This window comes from Perca fluviatilis, chromosome 16 (genome assembly GCF_010015445.1).
Source record: "Perca fluviatilis chromosome 16, GENO_Pfluv_1.0, whole genome shotgun sequence".
In the NCBI taxonomy this organism is placed as follows: domain Eukaryota; kingdom Metazoa; phylum Chordata; class Actinopteri; order Perciformes; family Percidae; genus Perca; species Perca fluviatilis.
In genome coordinates, this window is record NC_053127.1 from 24,499,037 (window position 1) to 24,523,314 (window position 24,278).

At 37.9% G+C, this 24,278-nt stretch overlaps 1 protein-coding gene across 3 annotated transcripts in view; it reads left to right on the plus strand.

The window, feature by feature from the left end:
• The window catches only part of LOC120543986 (androgen receptor-like), a 31,949-nt gene extending 8,352 nt beyond the window's left edge, over nucleotides 1–23,597 (plus strand). Inside the window, exons 3-9 of one of the 3 annotated variants that reach the window (XM_039777447.1) lie at nucleotides 3,089–3,240; nucleotides 3,428–3,547; nucleotides 11,680–11,958; nucleotides 13,052–13,196; nucleotides 17,508–17,638; nucleotides 17,772–17,923; nucleotides 19,914–20,072. In XM_039777447.1, coding sequence (XP_039633381.1) covers nucleotides 3,089–3,240; nucleotides 3,428–3,547; nucleotides 11,680–11,958; nucleotides 13,052–13,196; nucleotides 17,508–17,638; nucleotides 17,772–17,923; nucleotides 19,914–20,072 — 1,138 coding nt within the window. Of the gene's footprint in view, nucleotides 1–3,088; nucleotides 3,241–3,427; nucleotides 3,548–11,679; nucleotides 11,959–13,051; nucleotides 13,197–17,507; nucleotides 17,639–17,771; nucleotides 17,924–19,913 lie in introns of all 3 variants that reach the window. The other 2 variants (XM_039777448.1, XM_039777449.1) reach the window with 2 other exon arrangements.
• The last annotated feature ends 681 nt before the right edge of the window (nucleotides 23,598–24,278 follow it).

Here is a 24,278-nt window from a genome sequence, read left to right on the forward strand (position 1 = left end):
AGAGCGGTTGCCTACCAATAGGAAGGATGGTGGTTCAATCCCTGACCCTGTAGTCCCATTTCAAAGTGTCCTTGGGCAAGACACCAAATGCTGCGCTATCGGTGTGTAAATGTGTGTATTCATCTGATGAGCAGCTTGTATGGCAGCCTTAGCCAACAGTGTGTGAATGGTTCCTGTACTATGTAAAAGCACTTTGAGTTGTCGTTAAGACAAGAAAAGCGCTATATAAACACAGTCCATTTACAAATCGATAAAATAGACCTATAATGTTGTTTAGGTATGAGGATGTGTTGCACATGTGATGATCTTATAGAATAGGATGCATTGCTGTAGATGAAACTGCCCAACAGAACATAAAGGAGTTAAAATTAGCACAACCTTAAACATTTAGAGCAGTAAATTGCAACATACACATTAATGCAGCAGTAATGTTAATTCAAAAACATCATGTATTCAAGTTTCAAGTTCATTTAGCTGATAACACTTACGCACTATTACTTGAGTAAGGTTTTGAAAACAGGACTTGAGGTGGAGTATTTGCTGCTTCAACTTACTGTAAGTGAAAGATCTGAATTCTTCTTTAACCACTACATTCTGGCACAGCTGATTGAGCGTACATGGCATGGCAGTTATGTGTAGTTTTGTTTGAATACTGGGACTCTAGCTGACAGTGCGGCCACACTGGTCTTGTGGCATTGTGCTGTACTTAAACTTTCTAATTGTAATTGTCACACAAACAGACAGTGATTAATTTATCTTTAACCAACCTGATTTTAAGACCAAAAGGGGATTTAGCACAGAGCAGAGTAAGAAGTGGACCCTGTATGCCTCCAGTTTGGACTCATCATTGTGTGGAGTGAAGTGAATTATATCTAGTGTGGACTGGGAGCAGAGCACTTCATCATGAACAGTGAGCGCAAATTTCAGCGAGAGGAATGCACAGTACAGGAATTCAATGAAGAAAGCTCGCTAGCTAGTGATAATGTTGGTGCACTTGCAGTATATGATTGACCACCCTGTCCTCTGACTAAGAAGCAACTACATGCTGTTACCTCACAAATGAGTGAAACAGATGTTAACTATTTAGCCCAAGGATAAACACAGTTTCCAAGCTCACAAGCTTACTTTGACTTCAAAATCTTCATGAATGCATATTAGTTTTAGCAAATAATACAGAGTGAAATGAGGCAAACAAATAAAAATGAAACAAGCTGAAGCAAATCTGTGCAAGAAAGCATGTATTTCAAATAGCTCATTGACATTTATTTACAATCATGGAAGTGGCTCATGCAGCAGCATTGGATCTTCAGGCAGGGCTCTGCTGGCTATTCCTGTCCTGGTTCAAGGCTAAAAGTGACCAACGTTTACAGTCAGGGCCCCTCAGATCTGAACTCCCTGCCTAAAGATCTGAGGCTGCAGAATCACTGACATCTTTTTCACAAAACTTAAAAAAGAAGAAGAAAAGAAAAGCTTTTCATTAATCCCAGCACACTGTTATATATCAACATGTTTTATCTGTTTTATTATTGTTGGTTTTATCTAATATTCTCTAGTATTATTTTAATTGACGGATTGTATTTAATTGCAGTCCTGAAACCCTGGTTCTACAACCTAAAACACTTTATAAAGTTTTCCATTCTAAAGTTTATTATAGAAAACTATTGCTATTGCATACTGTACATACAGTAGAACCCACAGAGGTACCAATAATCCTCCTACTCTGCTGCATTAATCAAACAGCATTGTGCATGGGCAATGGCTTCAATTAGATTTTACTGACATTTATAGTTAAAAACCATTAAAATATGAAAAAGACCATTCGTTTTATGTAAATAAAGACATTGTGGAGATGTTTCACACAAAATGGTTTGGTACCAGTATAATGTAATAGAAAACATTTATCTGTATGGGTCAGTGAGTATATGTGTTTCTGCACATTATTTAATTTTCTCTTGTGCATCATATGTCTTTATATTTTGTTATACAATAATTTATTAAACTATATACATTCCAAGGGTGTGGCTAAACATGGATTTGATAATAATCTATAACAGAAATATTAAAGCCAATCTACAATATAAGTATAGTCAAATCTGACAGAGAATGAGATATCTATCTATATATTTCGAACATACAGTGTAAATCATTTCTATGTAACAGCAGTGTCCCCATTTGTTCTCTAATTCCCCTAATGTGACCTAAAATCACCTAGGAAACAGTTCAGCTTCACCCTTGTCTCTTTTACAGCGAACGTTGATATCTAAGTTGCACGTCACTGAGGCAACGTTATGTCTGAACCTTTTCCAATCTCTCTGTGTTCAAGGCTGAAGCTGGGCGCCCATCGTTCCAGCCCCTCCCCTCTTGGCTGTATGGATGGCTCGGAAATCTTTCCCACACATGTTTCGTCCCGTCCACTTAGAGGCCATAGCCCAGTTATGGGGAGTGAACAGTAACTGCTCTGGGGTTACAGTTTGGACAGTATTTAACAAGTAAAAAGCAATTACTGTTTGGCCATACTGTGGTATATGAGCCCAGGTTTAGGTTTTATTTATCCTAAAATGGGCTATATTAGTTTCACAAGATAATAAAGCCAGAATACAAACAAGTGAAATACCTAAACAATGAATAACAAGAAGGGAACTCTGAGACCACAGACCTCGGCCAAGTCTTTATATTGTGATCTCGCAATGTTAGCGAAAGTGAAAAATAATTTGTGTATCCGCCCTGTGATTCTGATATGCTCCAAAATGTAAGGGGCTTCTTCTTGGCCCATGCTACACCTTACCACCAAGTTCCATGAAAACTGGGCCGGTAGTTTTTCCGTAATCCTGCTAACCTTCTTGGCGGGGGTAGGGAAATACTGTGAAGTGACCCAGTGAGGAACATCAACAATGGCTTCTAATGAACATAAATAATGATAATGATATTATACAGATATAATACCAGTAAACAACAATCAAATGTCAGTCATCAACAGAGGATCAGAAAACAGTTTTTTTTAAAGTTTTTTTTATATATCATCAACGAGTGTCTTTTACTGTAGCCGTTCATGGTTTATAGAAGTCCTGTTTCATGTGTTTGACTGCAGGTTCGAGGCTGGCAGAGAGCACATGTTTCCCATGGAGTTCTTCTTTCCACCACAGAGGATGTGCCTGATCTGTTCAGACGAGGCCTCTGGCTGCCATTACGGTGCGCTCACCTGTGGCAGCTGCAAGGTTTTCTTCAAAAGAGCTGCAGAAGGTAGAAGTTAAAGGGGTCACTTGGGTCCTGAGTTTTTCTACATTGATGCTAGTACTCAACAGCTAAACCTGTTGCCTTTTATCTCAGCTGGAATCCCGTTCACAGATTCATGTACATCCAGTGTTTAATATTTTCAATCATTCAACAGATGTTTGTCTACAAGTAACCTCTGGTTTCTGTGTCCAAGTAGGCAAACAGAAATACCTGTGTGCGAGCAAAAACGACTGCACCATTGATAAGCTAAGAAGAAAGAACTGTCCGTCTTGTCGGCTGAAGAAGTGTTTCGAAGCTGGAATGACTCTCGGAGGTAGGATGGATTAACATACTAAAAGCTGCTTTTAAAGAAACATTATTGTTTATTTTGTTTTATTGCTGTGGTTAATTATGGTGTTACTAACCACTGATTATTTTGCTAGTGTTACCTGTTATCATCAGTTGCATTTCACATTAGATAGAATGTGTGCATTAAAAATATATGCATGTGTGCCGTATGGACTATAATAAACACTGTGCACTACATACAGTATGCACAAAGCACACTACAGAGAAAGTGAAGCCATAAAAGTGAAACTATTCATGGTTTCCCAAAGACCAAGTACTTTATTCTCTCTGCACTGCACATCTTAGCTGGCTCTCCTCAATTGCAGCATCATCACAATAGGGGATGTTACTGATAATCAAGCCCCTGACTGAGCTGCCATGCAATTTAGACCTATTCCATTTACTTCTCCTTACTGTCAACCAGACCTGTTCGTCGTATAAGGCTGTAAAGATTGACATGTAGTGGACTAATTTTAGTCCTGTGTTCAATTTTCACTCTCTTCCATTTTCTCATTCTGTTAACGGTGAAAATTGTGCTGGAAGCACAAAGCTGACATGAGACATGTGAATTAAAGCAGCAGACATGCTGGTAATTTTGCCACCAGTCACTGACAAACCCATTGAGGGAAAATGTGATCTAATGCTGCGATTGTAAGTAAAAAAGCACACCTTTTCTAGCTGTGGTTAAAAAGAGCCTCCTTTCACTTATGTTCTCATCCTGGACATGTAATTCACTTGAAACTTTTTGACAATCATTTGTAGAAGTGGAGGCAGAAAAATTAGACATTTGGTCTCATTATCCCAGAGAGTTTTTACTCAAAATACTTAAAAGTAAATAGCTGAGGCATAAATGCTGAAAGAAACTGTGGCTTCTAGTTTGACTAATTGGATTTAGATTTTTTTGGAAAATCACAAATTAATTTGAAGTCATATAAATTAAATTATAAACTTTGTGTCATATCATTCTGTTATTTGGAATGCATGTATATCTATATATAGATTTTATTGAACAAATTGTGTATCTAACCCAATGCGTACACTTTGGCACATGTGAGGCATGCATCCATAGCCACTCCAGCTTCTGTTTCACCACCAGAGAGTGAGAGTTAGTTAATGATTTACACAAGCTGGCATTCTCCTCCAACTTCTTAATGGAAAAAAGGGCAGTGCAACAAAGTAGGACTCAATACTAAAGTGCCTGTGAATCACTGAACTCTATGCAGCTCTGGGGCAGCACTATGGGCCTAATTTACTAACACTAGCGCAGTTTGCGCTGCGTCTGTTTATGCGAGTTCGGTAATAGCGCACGCTATGCTTCCACATTTTGCGTAGTATTTATCAACCCTGACACCCATCAGGCAATCAGCGTCTTTCTCCGCCCACTATACCGTAAATTGTGCTGTAGCAAAGCGGTACTTGTGCTATGATACGGCTGAGTGCAGGCTGCGATATTCCCACTGCTGATGCTATGACTGTTTGAAATGATCCTGATGCCAATATTTTTAATGTAGCGAGGAGTTTAACAACTGCTGGAATGTAATGTGAACGCTGAGTGAGAGATTCAATTTCATCTTTGATTTCTTCCAGTAACTCTAATATTACATGGTTGCTTGATCTGTGACGCTAAATGATGTTGTGTTCACTGACAAAGTGTGATTCTTGTGTTAAAAATATTTTCAGCCTCGCCTATGTCTTCGTCTTGCTCAAATTAAAAATTAAAAAACCAGCGGCATAAAGGTCTATGAGGAAACTCGATTGCGGCTGGTTTAGACCTGTTTTTAAGAGGCGGATAATTTCCCCCGCAGAATAGAGGCGCGCTCTTACTTACAGTCTTTGTAAATACCACGGAATATATAATTAGGTGCACTTTGCGCTAATCCTCCCACCTTTTTGGGTGGAACTCCCACTTTCCCCACGACCCTCCCACGAACGCATATTGAAAGCGCAACTTGTCTCTTCTCGTTCATGTGGCAGACAATCTGCGATTTTACCCAAGTGCGCCCTGTTTGTAAATAGCCCGCATCGGTTACGTCCGTCTTTGCGACCAATTAGCGCCTGGAAACAGGCGCAAACGGCTTGATAAATCTAGCCCTCTGTCTCACAGCTCAGTGATAATAATGGGGTGATGCTATGAGACCTGTACTGAGAATGTATTGGTAATATAATAGCGTGATGTTAGTGTAAAATGTTAACATGTAAAATCTTGTTCTTAGTTAATCGTTCTGTTTGGTGTTAAGTTGAACAAAGCCATATAACCATCATTCAGAGATAATGGCTTTGACATTTTTTTAAGTCACTGGAGTAATGTAACAAGTGATTTTGCATTTTTCAGACAAAACTACAATTTATGGTTTCAAGTCAATATTCTGGCCTTTGATATATTAAGTTTGAAGTGATTATTAAACAGTTGTTTTTTTTCATTTCTTTTTAACTCCAATTTGGGTTATTTCACATAAACTATCCTTGCCTTGGCATTGAAAGTATTAACATTAATATATCCATAACCATTAGGTGATATGAGTAGTGATGCCATCCCCCTTATTAGCAAAATTACCTAAATGCATGCCCCTTGTTGACCTGCCACCAACTCTTTACATTGTAAACCCAGATTTAGTTGAAATTCTACTTTTTAGTGGTCACTACTTATTCTTTCATGTTTTGTTAAAAACTCTATTCATTACTAAATCACATTTGTTGTTTGTAATAATCAGCTTAAGTATGCAGTGCACAGATTATATTAGAGATAACTAAGGATGTTAAAGATGCTTTTTGGCTTTTCCCTTTTCCTTTATTATGTTATATATCTTTTTCTGTGCATGTAAAAGGTTTACAAAGTGTCCACCCCAAATGGAGTTACCTTGTCCCACAGAAAACACTGTTCACAAACTGTCATTTTGCATCACTTTGTAACAGACATTATTGCTCGCATACCTGCTAGTGTGGCACACCCTCAAACCAAGCTAGTTAGAGCGGAGACCTGAAGAGTTTAGATAGTTGTATCGCCATGTCCAGGAGACAGTGCAGAATTAAAACGTTACGTATGAAAGACTCATTTTTTAACATTTAAATAACTTAACATTCTGAAATGTCTTGATCCAGTCTAGGTTGTGAAGCTGGTTTGGGTTGTTCTGCCTGTGTTTCAGGATCAGACTCAGGTTTGAACATGTATTGCTGAGCTGAAGCCATGGTTAAAGGCTGAGGTGGGTCTGTCTTGGATCACACTAGCATGCTTGTCAGGGCCTGCCCTACTCTGCTTCTGGCTATTAGCCCTTACCTAGGTACTGCACATGTGTGACTCCCATCAAAGATGCAATAGAAGAGAAAGAGAAATATGTTCTGAATGGTTTCTGTCCTAGTTAAAGTGTCTTTTAATAATGCTCAGTTAATGTTTAGGGTGTGCATTAATGTTATCTTGGTTTTAGTTTTGTATGGTTATTTAGTGTTCATGTTTATCTAAATTTATTGTTGCACCATGACCGAGACCCGGATGGGGACCTATGGGCATTGAGAAAGCGTTCAGTAGCATATACACAGATTGGAAATTAGTTGTTCTGTCTCTGGAGTGAAGCTTTCCATGCAGCACAATGCATTGGAAAACTTTTTCCTTTCTGTTTTTTTTGGGATAAATGTATTGAATACATTATTCTTAAATTATACTGTTATAAAGGAAAAACAATATTTATGTAAACAAATTATTTATTTAGTAGTGATACGTAGCCTAATGTTTTAAATGTGTTATGTGTCTTTGCATATTTAACTTAAAGTGGCTATATGTAACTTTCAGTTTGTGTTGATTGTAGCGGCCGCTTTGGACAAAAGCGTTTTTACCACACCTGCTGTACGGTGTTTTATTGCCCACTGTATATTACTGAGTTAGCGGTACCGGGAGGTCATATAGTCGCGATGAATATTTTGCTCAGACAGAAAATCATTAATTTACAATAAGAGAATAAGTTACAGATGCATTGTTGCATTTCAAGTGTTGCATACGGTAACACAGATGTATCGTGAGCTAAACTGGGTATCACTGTTACTGTGTCAAGAGCCAAAGCATTAAGAGATTGTTGTAGCAACCAACGTAGTTTCACAACATGGTTTCCCCGCATTTCATGAAACCCAAGGACACTTTACATAACTACAGGGGGACACGGGAAAAGAAAATAGTAGGCCAACACAAACACGGACTAAAAGGAATAAAATGTCAGCACTAAACAGAAGGGGGATATAATTTAATCTAGGCTACTGGCGTACAACCACATCAAGCATTGTAAAGTTATTTTATGAATGAAATAGATATATTATGTACCTGAGGACCAATTTGGGGACGTTTTTGAATCATTAACAATCCCGTAATTGTCTCCTTAGTTAAAAAGCCCGACCAAGATTGACTCGGTTTCGCCAGCTGTCTTTCACTTTCCCTTTTAGGTTTTAGTTGTTCTTCGTTTAATTTCCTCATTTTCTCCAATTTCCTTCTTTTCTGTGATGGTCCTGCCCCAGTATCATCCATCATCAGATTACTTCTAAAATAAAATTTAAATACAATTAGGCCTATATAAAGAAATCTCCTGCCATCCTTTACCTGGCTGGATACAATAACACAGGCTTTTCCGGTGTTAGACCGAAAGCTGCAAAAATCAGACCCGGGCAGAGGCATTAATAAAAACGATATAAAAACAGTGTTCCTTTCACTGTTAGTCTTGTTTGCTGTTACAGGTCATTTATGATCATCAGATAAAAAATTACAGTTTCAGAAACATTCCAAAGTTACATATAGTCACTTTAACATGCTTATTTTAGACAACATGACTCCAGAAAAAATAATGTATGTTTACTAATGATTTGTTGTAATGACTACTAATGTAACTTGATTTGTCTACTGCATCAACTTACCGCTCTGTGTTAATACAACTTGACCTGTTAAGTTTCACCTTGTGTTAAAACTTAAACGGTTTAAGGCAACGGGTTTCCACGCAAATTTCTAGTAAAGTCAACTAATTCAGGATAACATTGCATCCCCTAGTAGCCTGAGAGAGTGCAGTGGCAGGGGGGTTGTTTTGTTGATATGTTAGTCTAGTGTGCCTGACTAATTGATCCCTTATTTGACTGACGTTTGTGCAAGTTAGAATCTATGGCCCGAACGTTGCTCCGATATGTCAATAGCCTAACTGTGCTGTGTATCGATTAATCCATGGCACTGTCTGTGGTGCTGAAGTAGCAGACAGATTTGTCAGTTTTATCTTCGATTTATAATATCCTCTAAACTATATAGCTAAATAAACACAGATTTGCTCCGATTAAAAAATACAGAAGAAATTGCCTACTGTTCGTGACATGAAGAAGGAGATAGTTTGTGAAGAAGAAAGTGACAGAAGACTTTGTGGAAGTTTTTTTTTTTTTTATCAGACCTCTCTCACTTCTCTCTCTCCTTGAGTCAGACTCTCTGACACACATCTCCCTCATTCCCTTCCAGAAACACAACTTACATTTTTGAGCTAATGATGTAATGACATCTACAACCTGGACACCAAAGTGAGAGTAAAGTGGGATCTGCAAAGGCCCACATTGCAAAAAGGCATTTCAAGAGGTAGAAAAAAGTGCGAAACTGACCTTCGTGTTTTTTGTGCAATCAAGTCACACCTGGCAACCTAAAAAGATAGTTAGGATAAAGATGGTGATTATGATGGTGATGAGACGGGTAATGACATAGAGGGAACGGGAACAAAAATGTGAGTATACTGAGGAGAAAATGTGCAATAAATTTTACATGTGCAATTTGAGTGAAAATGGGCTTGAAATGGATACGTCCGCAGCTTATTCACTGGAGGTCAGTTTTAGCTGGAAACAATCTATGATACTGATGCCACAGCTCAGTGCTGGTCAGCCAACGTGTACCGACTCTTTATGCAGTTAGTTGACCACATCTCCATTAATGAATTTTTCCTCTGAATGTAATTCAATTCAATTCAATTTTATTTATAGTATTGAATCATAACAAGAGTTATGTCAAGACACTACAGATAGAGTAGGTCTAGACCACACTCTATAATATACAAGGACCCAACAATTCCAGTAATTCCCCCAAGAGCAAGCATTTAGTGCGACAGTGGTGAGGACAAACTCCCTTTTAGGCAGAAACCTCGGACAGACCCAGGCTCTTGGTAGGCGGTGTCTGAAGGTGCCGGTTGGGGGTGTGATGAATAGTGGCAGTAACAGTCACAATAAAAGATAATGGAACAGTGACTAGAATTAGTAGTTGTAGTAGTAATCTGTGAGTATAACAAAGGCCGTGCTTAAATCCAACGTTTGGATGTCAACCTCCTGTTTCTATTGGCTTTAACTCAAGCATTTGGATCTTAAGGTTAGCTCAACCCAACCTATTTACACTGTACTCTGCAAAGATCAGATGCCTGCCTGTGTCACAATTGATTATCCCGGGGAGGAATTTTTAATCAACCATTTTTATTTGAAATGTTTGTCATGGGATCAGACATGAAAATGTGAGACTTGCCAATTATTTTCTTATATAATCTACAATTGTCTTTCAACCCTGGCACTTTTGACTTAAGTCGTATCTATAACTGGCAATTCAATATTTATCCGACTGAACTGGAAAAGCCAGGCTGCAGTTTTAATGAGACATTCTCTACACAGAAGCTGCAAGAGGCAATCACATTACAATTAACCGTTACTTTTTACGATCAGTCAACATTGATAAAATTGATTAAAGAAATATGTTGCCTCATTCTCAGATATTGATTCTCTGTTTTTCTTTTAACCTCTTAAAGCTAAGACAGATTTATTGTGAACAACAGAACTGTTCTTCAATGCAATGAGCACATAGTCACCATTTATGTTTGACTGTCACTCACTCTCCAGCACAGCTGCTGTCATTCTGAAATTACAGGCTGAGCTGAAGCGTAAAACTTGTAGAAATAAAAAAGTCAGTTATTGAGTGCAGTGAATGGTTATGGTCTTAATCCTGACTGTTAAAGAACCAAATGTATTTGGCAGCTGTTTAACAGAAAATAATTACGTCTTTCTGGTTGTATCACTACTTACACTACAAGGCATTCTACTCTCAAATCAAAGATCTGGCTGGCTCCAATTTAGTTTGTAAGTGCAGGTTGTCATATGGACCAGCTGCCTCAATAGTTTCAGCATTTGTGGGAAACAAAATTGCTTTGTCATTGCTCAAGATAGAACAGGAGTTGTTTTTTAAAACAGTATTTTTCGTTTTTGGCCTTTTGTTGTCTCTTAATCCTTACATGTATATGCTTTGGAGTGCGTAAGAAAATACAAATGTAATGCAAACATGTATGATTTAGTGAGTGGTAAAAGCTCAAGGATACCTTTCCAACACTCTGAAATTCCTTCTTGGGAGAAAAAACGTAATACATAAAACCATAATTTATACAACTACATCCCCAGCGAGCTCTCATACATGATGACCACAGGCCTTTCCACCAGATGAGGCTCATCTGTTCAGAGTTTTCTTTCAAATGGAATATGATTCAATATCTTTGACGCTATTAGTAGATCAGTCTGAGTATTGTTGGGTAAAATTGATTTTCCCCTCAAAAGGTTATTTAAAAGCCACAGTTGCAGTATGATACATTTCTAACAGATAGTTTGGCATGTAGAATTACATTAAATCTTAGCACACTCTAATGTTCAACAGGCAAAACAAATACCAATAGTATGTACGTACGTACATATCACATCGTGTTATTAAACAATGATGACCTGAGTGCTGATAAATACAGTATTCGTACTAGTATCTGTGATTGTAAAAATGTTTTGAAAGGGAAACCCTGTGATATCATCACTGGAGCATTAGCTGGTCATTGTGCACACCACATTTGGCTATAATAGGTCCAGTTGTGCAGTGAAAGATTTTAAAGTCAAAAGCAGAAAATCCATCATGGCTCCAGAGACAAGTCTTTAGAGCAAGGACAGCTGGATTCAAAATCAATCAGCTATGCCGTTTAGAATGATTTGCAAAATCCATGCTAGTCTAGTGGATTGAAGATTGAAGACTAGGCTTGCTTGTTGTGTGACAAAATAGCATACAAATAATAATACATGAACTGATTCTTAATTTCTTGCTTTTGATTGTAGCACGTAAACTGAAGAAGATTGGACAACAGAAAAACCCTGAAGAGGATCATCCTCTTCAGGACCCTTCAGAGGTCATCCAGAATTTCTCTCCTAAATCAGGCCTGAACTTCAACTCCCAGCTGGTCTTCCTCAACATCCTGGAGTCCATTGAACCCGAGGTCGTGAATGCAGGGCACGACTACGGCCAACCAGACTCAGCTGCCAGCCTGCTCACCAGCCTCAACGAACTGGGAGAGAGACAACTGGTCAAAGTGGTAAAATGGGCAAAAGGATTGCCAGGTAGGACACTAGTTGAGGTTTTCAACATCTGAAAATGTTTTGATAATTTTGCAGCACAACCAGACAATAGTATACACCACAAGGGATAAGAAAGTAAGACTAATGCAAACAGGAAATAGAAATGCTAAAAGTGAAATGATAAACCAATAGAATAAATAAAATAAAACTAAAACAAGATAAGAGGCAATAGAAACTGTTTAAAAAAATGCATGTAGTAAAATAAATAATTAAATACAAGTATAAAGACATAACTTGAAAACTTGCATTAGAGCCACCTTTTGCTGCAAAAGCAGCTTTAAGCCTTTGGGGGTAGGTCTCTACCAGCTTTGCAGCTTTGTTTGCGAGTGATTTCTTCTCATTCTTCCTGGCAGATTTGCTCCAGGTTGTTCAGGTTGGTTGGATGACGCTTGTGGACAGCAATTTTCAAACAGTGCCACAGATTCTCGATCGGTTTGAGATCTGGACTTTGCCTTTGCCATTGCAGAACATTTACCTTTTTGTTGTTTAACCACTCCTGTGTTGCTTTAGCCTTGTGCTTTGTGCTGAAAGGTGAATTCCTCCCAAACTTGCAGTAGCTGGCAAACTCCAGACGTTCTTTGATATTTTTTTTATTTTTCTTTCTTTTCTTTTCTTTTTTAAATGGCTTCTTTCTAGCCACCCTCCCATACAGGCCAGCTTTATGCAAAGCTCCTGATATGGTTGAGTGGTGCACCTTCACTTTACTCTTAGTCACTGAACTCTGTAGTTCCTTGAAAATGATTGTTGGATTGTTAATGGCTTCCCTCACAAGTCTCCTTCTTGCTAGGACGCTGAGTTTTGTCTAGGCAGTGCCTGTGTGGTATGATGCTGCTTCTATTTCCTGGCTGTTGATCCAACAGTGCTCACTGTGATATCCAAGCCCTTGGATATTATTTTGTAGCATTTTCCATTTTGAGCCCCATTGAATTAAAATTGAGATCAGCTGTTTCTCCGTGAAGGGGTGTGTGTTTGTGAGAGAGAGAGAGAGAGAGAGAGAGAGAGAGAGAGAGAGAGAGAGAGAGAGAGAGAGAGAGAGTATGTATTGTATTAAATGATGCTGATTCTTTGTCTTTAGGTTTTAGAAATCTCCACATGGACGACCAAATGACCGTTATTCAACATTCATGGATGGGGGTGATGGTGTTTGCCCTGGGATGGAGGTCCTACAAGAACGTCAAGGGCAGGATGCTTTACTTCGCCCCGGATCTTGTGTTCAATGAGTATGTACAACTCTGGAATTTAATTATGTTCTCCAAAATGATTTCATCAGGGGGTGACCAACATGCTATGCTCCTCATTATATATAGAGGGGACCCCGTGCGTAAGCTTTTTTTTCTGTCTTTCATCTTTTTCTCTCTCCATCATTCTCTCATTTGTGTTCCTGCTCATGCACACTGGTGATTCAGTTCTGAGTATTACTCATGACAGACAACAGTGGTTAGCAGTGTTAGTGAGGAATATTCTTATTTAGTTCCATCACATGTTTACTGCAAAATGTAAGTTTATTTATAAATCAATGATTATTTCTTTAAAACGTGTACACAAGTATTTAGTGTAAACTGATGATATACAGTACAAAGGATTTATTACACATTATATTTTTTAGAAAAGTATAATGTATAACAGTACCATTATTTGAGCTCTACCCCGATACATGAATTCTTTATGTGTAATTTATGTGCTGCTCTTCATCTACCGTAACCAAACAAATGCATGCGTCTTTTAGAAGTTTGGTGCTGATAAATACTGCTTATAGCAAGCTTTTTTTATTATAATATATGTATTGAGTACAATAATAGGTCTAAAATTATGACCAGTTTTTGAAAAGCCAAACCTGTGTTATCATGTCCATGCTGGATATCACATTTAGTTGTAATGGGTCCAATTGTGCAAACTCCATCATGATAGATGTAATTTTTCAGATGCAAGTCTTCAATGATAGAACAGATGGATAGGTCTGTCACATTTAGAGAAAATGTATCTCTTTAGTTTATTTCACCACCTGTCCCTTGTTATATTCTGTTTTTTTTTATGCAAGCTACAGTAACAATATGTTGTAGGATCTCTGTGGAATTTGCTGGGCAGAAAACCCAGAAATAAGAATTTCTATTTATGAATATAACTGAAAGGTTAGAGTAACTGGAAGGTTGCTGGAACCTTCTTTAACTGGCAGGATAAATCTGGGCATGGAAATAAATGACAACAAAACCCAAACTGATCATTTGAATGGTGGTTCCCAGTTCTGATTGTGTAACTGTCTGAGTGACTAAGTGTGGCTCTGCGAATCTGCACTAAATAAATGAAGCCCTAAAAAGGGTAGTTGTTCAAATTAACCATTTTTCAAGTGTCAGGAAATATGAACTAATGGCTTGAATAGTTAATTGTATCTCACATTAATGGCACTATACATGAGTGGATTACAAAAGCCCAAGGGGATTACAAAAGCCCAAGTTACAGCATAGACCGTCTAAACTGTTTTACTGAATAAATGAGGGAGGTCCATTAGTGTGTTGTTTTGTTGACCTTTTTGCTGTTTTTACGCTCCTTGAATGTGACATCGTAATCATAATGCGAAATAGCAGCAACGCTTTTAACAAATGTGTCAGTCCAGTCCAGTCAGGTAGCATCAACATTTAATACAACATCATGGAGCGAGCACAGTGGCCAGATTTAGGTTAACTCCTGCAGCAATCAGTAAACTCTATAGTTTAAACTGTGGAATTATATTGGACTTTAGTATATGTTTACACTAATGCATTTTCTGCAGGTCTTTGTATTCACAAGCTTTTGTATATGCTCATACAAACCTTTTCTGACACTTTCACATAACCAGCAATTGTGTGTGCTCTGTTATTTTTTTTCCTTTTTCAAAGTGTGGATCGCTGATGGAAATGTTACTGTTATGAACGTGTTCGTGTTTCTACCTACTTAGATACTGTTGCAAGTTAGTAAGATCCCTTTATCCCTTAGTGTCTATGGAAATGGGGTGTCTGAAACAGACATTACACATTAGCCATAGAAAGAAGAGAATGAAATTGTGATTTTGTTGTAGTTACTAGGATTTCAGTTTAGTTTAGGACAATCTCACAGATATTTCATTTGAATTAGGCATAATTCCAGTAATTTAGTTGTATGCTTCCATAAAGTTGGCAGATTTAAAGAAACAAGAAGGTTCAAATCGAAGCAGTAGAGGCCGAGATATCCTGACTTTTAAAGCTTTAGTGCATAACTTTTTTTATATTATATGCATTGCCAAATGAGTTGCTACAAAGCTAATTAAGACTATCAGCTCCACACAATTCTCTCTGTATTTCTCAGCATGGCTATGTTTAGAAATTGTTGTCATCTGGCGACTTTCGTGCGCAGAAACTCGAGTGAAGATAATGAACTCTTCGGAAGAGTCCATCATATCCTCCGTGTCCTCCTACTAGCAGCAGCGTGGTGGAGGGGTGGGGGCGTTTGCGCAATTACGGAAGGCTTGTGTCATGTGGATGCATGAACAGTGTTGTTGTCATCATAACTTAGAATTCCTCATGGGGAAGACAGAAACTACGCACTATAGCTTTAACCTAAAGTAGCTAAAACACTGAATTCTACATTTCAACTAAGTCAACTAAATAGTGTCTTAAGTTAAACCCTTTCTGCCTATAGTAAATGGACATCTTTCAAACTCCTACCTACCACCAGTCTGTAAATCAGGCTTTCTGCAAGACAACTGTAGTCCCCACACCCTTGATAACCCTGATAACATCACTATGACATGTTGCCAGACTTTTGAAAGCTCCCTTCACAGCCACAGGCTGAATGAATAATACTCTCTGTGATGAGGTGAGTGTGAATTCAGTGAAGTTCCCCTTTAACGATTTGGCCAGCTCTCCATGAAGCAGCTCTCCGATGTTGGCTGTGTTGCTGAATGCCGCACCGGACTGAGTAGCTGAACACATTATGTTGATTAGGGTTCTTTTATTCCAGCAAGGGTTCTTTTATCCCAAATGCAATAAATGTGGTGAACAAACTACACCCACTGTAAAATTGAGAGATATTTATCTTTATCTAGTATGTATGTTTTTATCTTGTGGACATGTTTTGAGTTTATATTTTCTTGGGGCAGACCAAAGTGAATTTTCCAGCCTTGGCTGGACAATAAAGTTTATTCTATTATGTAAATCTTAAAAAATGTACACTGGCTGACTGGAGCAGAAATCTGCTTTGAACACAATTTTTCCTTGGTTCACACTTCTGGCCACACCTAATCCAGTGATGTCACAGCAGGTGTTTTTCTTTTTTACAGCTGAAAGAAAATTTGCATGTGTGTTAGCACTGGGCTCAGAGCAGGTAGGAAACATCAGGGAATCCCAAACAAAACAAAGTTTCAAGTTATAATTACAGGGAAAATGTAGTTTTCCTTTGATTTTCCATAACCTTTGCTTGAGTCAAAACCTACCTCTTGGAAACTAAAGAAGAAAAAGTTTCATATCAAGATAGAAGTCGATTTATTCAGCTGTTTTTCAAGGTGTGGTAGATTCAGATTCAGATTTTGAGCAGTGAATTAGGGCTGGTGGATAATTTAAAAAAAGGTAGATAATTTAAGCTATTTGAAAGTAATTTGAGCATAAAATGTTAATGGACTGTAGTGCTCCTTGTCATCTTTTAAATTTGCTGCTTACCGTCTGCTGCCAAGCCAAATCTGTCCTTTAAGAGGGGTAAAAACCCCGGCACAGTCATCGTAATTGAAGACCAAATTAAGGAGTGATTGAAAGATTGTTGGGTCTTTTCATTGAACTAAAAGTGCAGGTGGACTTATATACCTCACCTTTAGAAAGCCCCACCACAATCACATCAGGCATACAGTTCTCTGGTTTACAGAAACGTTGCAACAATTGGATTATATACTGGACTGTGTACGTATTCATTTATACGACCACATATCTGAAACTGCATCCGTTTCCGGAGAGATGGAGAACATTCCGCTCTATTTAGCTCTATTTCATTTCTATCTTCACAGCATAAGAATACGATACAAACTGTCTCTTTAATCATTCATAATAAAGGCAGAACTGTTTCATCAGACTGAATAGAGATAGCAAACTTTGATCACGGTGCCTGTTCTCCCACTCAACTTCTCCCATGCTTGTTAAAATAAGTGAAGATTTTTCAGGCATGATGAACATGAAATATCCAATAACCTCTTATAATATTACATTATAAATGACTAAAACATGTTACTGAACTTTATAGCCAATTGTAAAGGAAGAGATTAGTGTAGTGTAAAGGAAATATTCTAAACATCTTACTGCAGATGTCAAAGATCACATAGCAGACATTTGTATTGTTATAATAATAATTCACTGCCAATGTCCCCATTACACCATTATTAGATATGGATATAACCTCTGACATTCTTTCCTCTTCAGCGGCTATTCATTACAGAATAAATGTCCAAGGTGTAAAGCAATTTGTTCCTTGCCCTATTGTGATTTGAACATTTCCATCATTTCACATTCCTCATCCTGACCTTTTTACATCTGCAGACATCGGATGCACATTTCCTCCATGTATGAGCACTGCATACGGATGAGACATCTTTCACAGGAGTTCCTGCTGCTGCAGATTACTCAGGAAGAGTTCCTCTGCATGAAGGCCTTGCTCCTCTTCAGCATTAGTAAGTACTGCCCTGTGTGCTGAGCATCAAAATGTCAGAACAAACTGCTTTACTTCATTCCATAAGTGGAAATGCAACAGAGAGACAAGTGTTGAGTATGTAGTCAAAACAGTTTTTTTTCTGTTTTCATCAGTTCCAGTTGAGGGTCTCAAGAGTCAGGAGTGCTTCGATGAACTGCGTCACACTTACATCAACGAACTCGATCGCCTCATTAACCATCGTATGGCGACCAACTGTCCTCAGAGGTTCTACAAGCTCACCCGACTCTTGGACTCTCTCCAGATGGTGAGCTACACTCTTTCTAATGATTTCAAGGTAACTGTTGTTACAGGTACACATGTATTCCTTTCCCCAACAGAAGCAGAAGGTATGGAGTTTGTGAAAGCTAAAGACATCTGAACATGTGGGTTCATTTGAACAAGTTAGACAAGCAGGAAAAACACTAAAGGAAGAATAATTCTACAGACCAGGCCCTCTCCCAGTTACAACTTGCTTTTAACATGCTTCAACAGAATCTTTGTGATATAAAACTTGTTTTAAATGCAGAAAAAACTGAAGTCATGCTTTTTTCAAATTCGAAATCTTAATCAAATCTGCCTTCAATCCTCACTTCCCGGGGTACAGAAATTGAATGTGTTTCTAAGTACAGATATCTTAGTATTTTAGTTAATGAATCACTTTCTTTTACCCTTCTTATTCAGCAGCTAGAAAAAAGATTAAAACTTAAACTAGGGTTTTATTTCAGAATCAAATTATGCCTTTCGTTCGAATCTAGAAAGAGGCTGGTCGCTGCCACTTTTTTGTCTGCACTTGACTATGTTGATGTTTTATACATGCATGCTTCATCTCAAAGTTTACATGCACTGAACACTGTATACCATGGATCTCTGAGGTTCATCACTGGTATGAAAGTCTAGCCTGACAAGCCAGACCCACATCAAGATGTTGGGTCTGGGAACTCACCATTGACAGGGCTCAATCCAAGGGGCGGGATAAACGGTTGTCTTTCAAATTCTCTCTGCATGCAATAGGATAGTGCTACAACCAGGCAGAGCAACGAAGAAGGTAGCAAAACTAGTTGATAGATTAAACTTTTGCCGTATCCGGTCAGCAAAACTCCAAACACATCTTCCTTTTTTAAGAATGACTTCAGTGCCGTTCTTTGTTCTTTTCTCAAAGAAAATCTTAACTCCAAGTCTTCCAGAAGACCGCTGTTCCCAGCAGCAGCAGCCAACCGACTCTATACACGATGTGATTGGCCTGACCAGAGTTTGGTTTTTCCAACTCGCAAGTCAACGGAGAATGCCTAGACCCCCCTGGCTGCAAAATAATTTTGCTGCTGCTAGGGTGCGTCTAGATTTCTAGGCTAATGAAAGCCCTCACTCACCATTGAGTGAACTGTATGAACGTGTTGGATGGCCTTCTCTATCAACACGGAGACTTCAACACTGGCATATCTTCATATACAAGGCTATTTTAGGTCTCCTTCCATCCTACCTTCTGACCTATATCAGTGTAAATAGTACCGGGACTTACAATCTTCGTTCCCAGGATCTTTTCCTTCTGTCTGTTCCAAAGGTTAGAACTGAGCTGGGGAAAAAGGCCTTTAAGTTTGCTGCTCCCTCTACATGGAACAAGTTACAGAAATCCATGAAACTTACTGAGCTAGTCTCATTGGTCACTTTTAAGAGGATGTTGATTGACTTGGAGGCTGCCACATCTGGCTGTAGATGTTTTGCCTGATGTGTTTAGGATTGTGGTTGACTTTGAAGGATATGCTGTTTCAGTTGTTTTATATTTCTAGTGTTTTTGTGTATTTTGTGTTTGTATGTACTGTATGTGTGGTTGTACTGCTGCCTGTCTTGGCCAGGACACGCTTGAAAAATAGATTTTTCATCTCAATGAGTCTCTTCCTGGTTAAATAAAGGTAAAGAAGAAGAAGAAGAATTTACTTAAAACACTTCTTGGCAATACATGCAATGAAATCACAGGGGATGCTGTGTTTTTTAATAGCGCACAGAAAAAAGCAGCAGTCAAGCTCGTACAAGCAGAATCTGACACCTTAAAATCTACAAACTGTACTACTAGGTTAGAAACACCAAGCCTTATGGATGACGTTACTATGATTCAGAGCTCTCCCATCCTCAAATTCTTACAGTAGCTGTGTGTACCATATATTTTCATGAGTCATGTTCCCTGTGTCATCCACAAGTCACACAGCTTGTAGTAAATTGTATTCAAACAATGTCATTTATTTGTATTTCTTCTGTTTCAGACGGTAAAGAAGCTCCATCAGTTTACATTTGACCTTTTTGTCCAGGCTCAGTCGCTCCCCACAAAGGTCAGCTTTCCAGAGATGATCGGAGAAATAATCTCAGTACATGTACCAAAGATGCTGGCAGGTTTGGCTAAACCGATTTTGTTTCATGAGTAGACAGATTTTTTACTTATCAACAAGTACCTGATCTTTGCTGCCTTCTTAAACTTTAATGAAGGTACTGTTTCCCCACATCTTCAGTCTGACCTGTAACAATTATAGTTCTTTTGATCCTTTTAGCCATAAGTGAGATTTTTTTACAGAACTGCTAAAGCTTTTATCTGAAGCGCTGCGAGGCATCACCTGTTGACAGCTCTGCTATTTCTGAGTGGAGAGTTTGTGTTTTCAGCCGGAGCAGAGATGCTACTTTACATACGCAGTAAGTCATGATTACAGCAACCTAAAAGTAGCAATAGGTTTTGCATGTGACCTTCATTATACATACACTTGACAAGGAAAATAAATACAAAAAAAACAAGATATGGCCCAAAGAGCAGATGAGAATTGGATCACCGAAAAAAACAAATACTTGTTTTACCATCAACTTAACAAAATCTGTTTTTCTAAGTGCTGCTTTCAGGTGCACCTATTAAAGTTGTTACTTTTTAAGAGTGATGAATACAACTTGGGAGGCATTTAAGTGCTCACGTGCCTTAAAATCAGAAATGTAGACAAACTAACTTTCTAACAAATGGGCAAGATCCATTGCTGCGACAATTATTGTTTGGTAATCAAGTATTCCAACTGTAAAGCACAAATTTGATGTGCTACATCATACTTTGTGTACAGTGAACCTAAATTATAGATTGTCCTGCTCTGTGAATGTACAGTAGTTTTAGTGCTGCAGGTGGGTAATTAAAGAGCTGTTTTGCTAATTTAAATCCAGCTCTGTATCATTGCAGTGTGGGCAGGGTGTGCAAATGAACGTTATGTGGCTTCGCAGGGCTCGGAGCTCAGAGCAACCAGGGTAGATCTCGGCAAACCTCAGCTGCTCCGTGCACTGGCGCCATGGAGGAAAGCCAAACGCCATTCATCTAAACACTGACCACACAAAGTTGACACAGAGCTTGATTAAAATCTGCAAAGTATCCCTTTACCCACAAGGTCTACTGTGTGGACATACTGTATGATGTCTTAATAGAAACTAAATAGTGAAATTAGTCAAGTAGAGTACTTTGTCTTTGGGAAGCACAGCGGACAAGATGACAGGTCATATCAGGTCGTAAGACGGGTGTTTTGTCTGGCAGCAGCCATACAACCAAAACTCACATTGTGTAGTTTAAGCATAAACCTGGTCATCACTATTCACTCTTGTCTACTTCTGAAATCAAATACTATACATGATCAGTAATACAATTCTTATAAAATACAGCATGGTGTAACATTTTAGCTAACATGAAAGAAACAACCTGAGTTATACTGTAAACTGTAATCGGTACATTGGCCTTGTTTGACTGAGACAATGCAGTATAATGCAGACATGTCTAGAACACACTGCATGTTTATTGTCTTTCTGCACTTAAAACCTTTCTCCTCACATTGGCAGTAAATGTGTAGAGCTGTTTTCTTAATGTTACTTATTTAAAAGCACTTACAACTTATAACTTATGAATATGTAGAGGGTAAATTTGTTGAAGTAGTTGAAATTAGAGAAACTTTGACTGGTAGGAAGATTTATTTCTCCACAGAACAGCTACAAAACTATTGATAACTTAATATTCATAATGAAACTTTATCACATCATGTCCTTTTGTGCATGCCAAACTATGTATGTTTAGATATACTGTAGTCCCTTCAAAAAGTATCAAAATTCCCTTTAGATTATTTTTTTGCATTTACTATAAAGCATATAAAAGCAAAGCATAGGCATGTGATAAATTACAAGCTTTAAGCAAAAGACTCATTGATAAAACTAAAACTAAGTTGTCTGCACTTAGCGCCATCCCTGATAGAGAACACGGTATTGACAGAGTCATGATGTGGTTGGGGGGTTGCAGCAGCAGGAACTGGGAGTCTTGTAGGGACACAAGGAAGAGTGCATGCCACCAAATACAGGCAAACACTGACTGAGAACTTGATTCAAAGTGCCAGCAATCTTAGATTAGTGCAGGAATGTTACAACAGGACAACAAATAGAAACTTACAGCCAACTTATAACTGGAAGGGCTTCAGATGAAGAATGTGAAAGTCCTTGACTGGCCCTGCCAAACCTCTGAGATGAAAACCAAGAAAGAAAATCTGTGGATGCCTTGAAGTTAACTGATCAAAGACACTTGAGTGAAACTGTTGAAAAGTATTAATTTATGGGGTTGAATACATTGAACAGTTTTTGTATTTTATTTAAAAAAAAAATAAACCAAAGTGGTAAAAACCTAAGGCACTTTGCACATACAGCTTGGTCTACTCGATGCAGAGTTTAGATTACACTGAAATGTAAATGAACCAGAACTTCAAATTCACTTCTGTGTTAGACTACATTCTGCAACAATGTTTTATAACTCTGTAAACAATTCAACATTCCTTTCAGACATTTGTAGATGCATGCATCATGTTTTTGGGTAACTGTATGCATCATGTTTAGCTTTACACAAAACAATGCATGGACATCCATGTATCTTTCCAAGTACATGTTTATTCTATACTGACTGACAGCATCCTCATTATTCAATGCATGGGACATCTGTCAGATACCATTTTGTTGTACAGTGATACGTTGACTATAACAGTCAGTTTCACGGTGTTTTGTAACTGATATATTCATTCAAGTTCAACTGAGCGTTTAGGGTACTTTACTTCATTTGCAGAAATGAATGTCTTCATTGTGACTTTTTATACAATATTTGTGAACAGAAATAGGGAAGAAAATTCAAGTTCAGGTGATCCATGAGACTTGACCCCACCACAACAGCTAATTATAGCCCACCCTGACACTTGAATACAGTAAATGTGTCTGCTGTCATTTGAGAAAGCAGCAGTTCAGTGTAAAGTTGAAACTATACATTAATTAAACATGATAAGAACCCATATCATTGCATGTACAAAAACAGTACAATTATTCGGAGTATCAGTATGTTAAGTAAGCACATAATGCTTAATTTTTTATCATATCAAAACATTCAGAAATAGATATTTATTGAGCCTTCTTACTTTTCCTGATTGCACTATATTATAAGACTGTTGTTGCATTTAACATTTTGTTTCTCTTTATCCTTGAAATTAATGCTGGTTCTAAATAATGTTGTAATTAGTTTCATGCTTCTTTAGCTTTATTATGCATTACACATGGGGAGTTTGAAGGCACTGCCAGTGCCAGTGGCCACACACCTTAATGAGCCACTTAGTTGCCCTGTACATTTTAATACCAATATGATTTAATCACAGTAGGCTACAGTGTTTGTATTATGTCAATGGACAATAGCTGGTATGTGCCCAATGTACTGCATATTAACCTGGTTATTTGTACATGCTACAGTAACTGTATATATTGATTAGTTTAATGTCTGTTTTGGTGTCCCAACACTTGACTTTTAAAGTCATCTCTTGAATGATTTATACCTTTTGTGACTTGTGTTTTTTAATATGTGTTTTTGAAAGGCGTTAAGCTGCATCATCTTTTAAAGGCAATTAAAATAATTCTGACTACTTTGTTTGAAGTAATTGTACAAGATACAATTTGTAAAGTAGTGGAGATGGCACGTCAGCATTTTAACTCCAAATCCAAATAGTTATGTCATCTTTGAATGAAAAAAAAGTGATATGCTGGGAACAACTCAGATTTGAAACATAAAGAGGCTTACTTAATTTTTATTTGTTTGGATTCTAACTTTCATATACTGCATGAAAGCTAGGCAAGAGGGAAATTAAAACATGGAAAAGACAATGACATTAATAACACTAAAATCTTGACAGAACAAAAATCTGGTAAGCATGATGCCATTAACTAAAAAGTAGAAAACTATTAAAATGGTTAAATAAAAATATTTAACCAGTTTCAGATGGTACATGGTGCATTTCCAAAGTAAAGCAGTGGAATACGCTAAATACATGTTAATTCAGCTTGGACATCCAGTAAACATTGTGTAGCTGAAGTCAGAACACATTTATTGGTTCTTGTGCACATGCTCCCATATTTAAGAACCTCACATTTGGCTGCATATTAATTTACTGAAGCTCAAGGTCATATGAATTGGCACGAAATTGGTCCTTGATGTAGGTCAGTCAACCACCAAGTCCAATTCAGTAGTTAGAAATTGAGGTATAAGTCGGTAGATTTAAAGCTTCAGTGCGTAACCTTTTGATATTAATGAACGTCCGTTACATTCA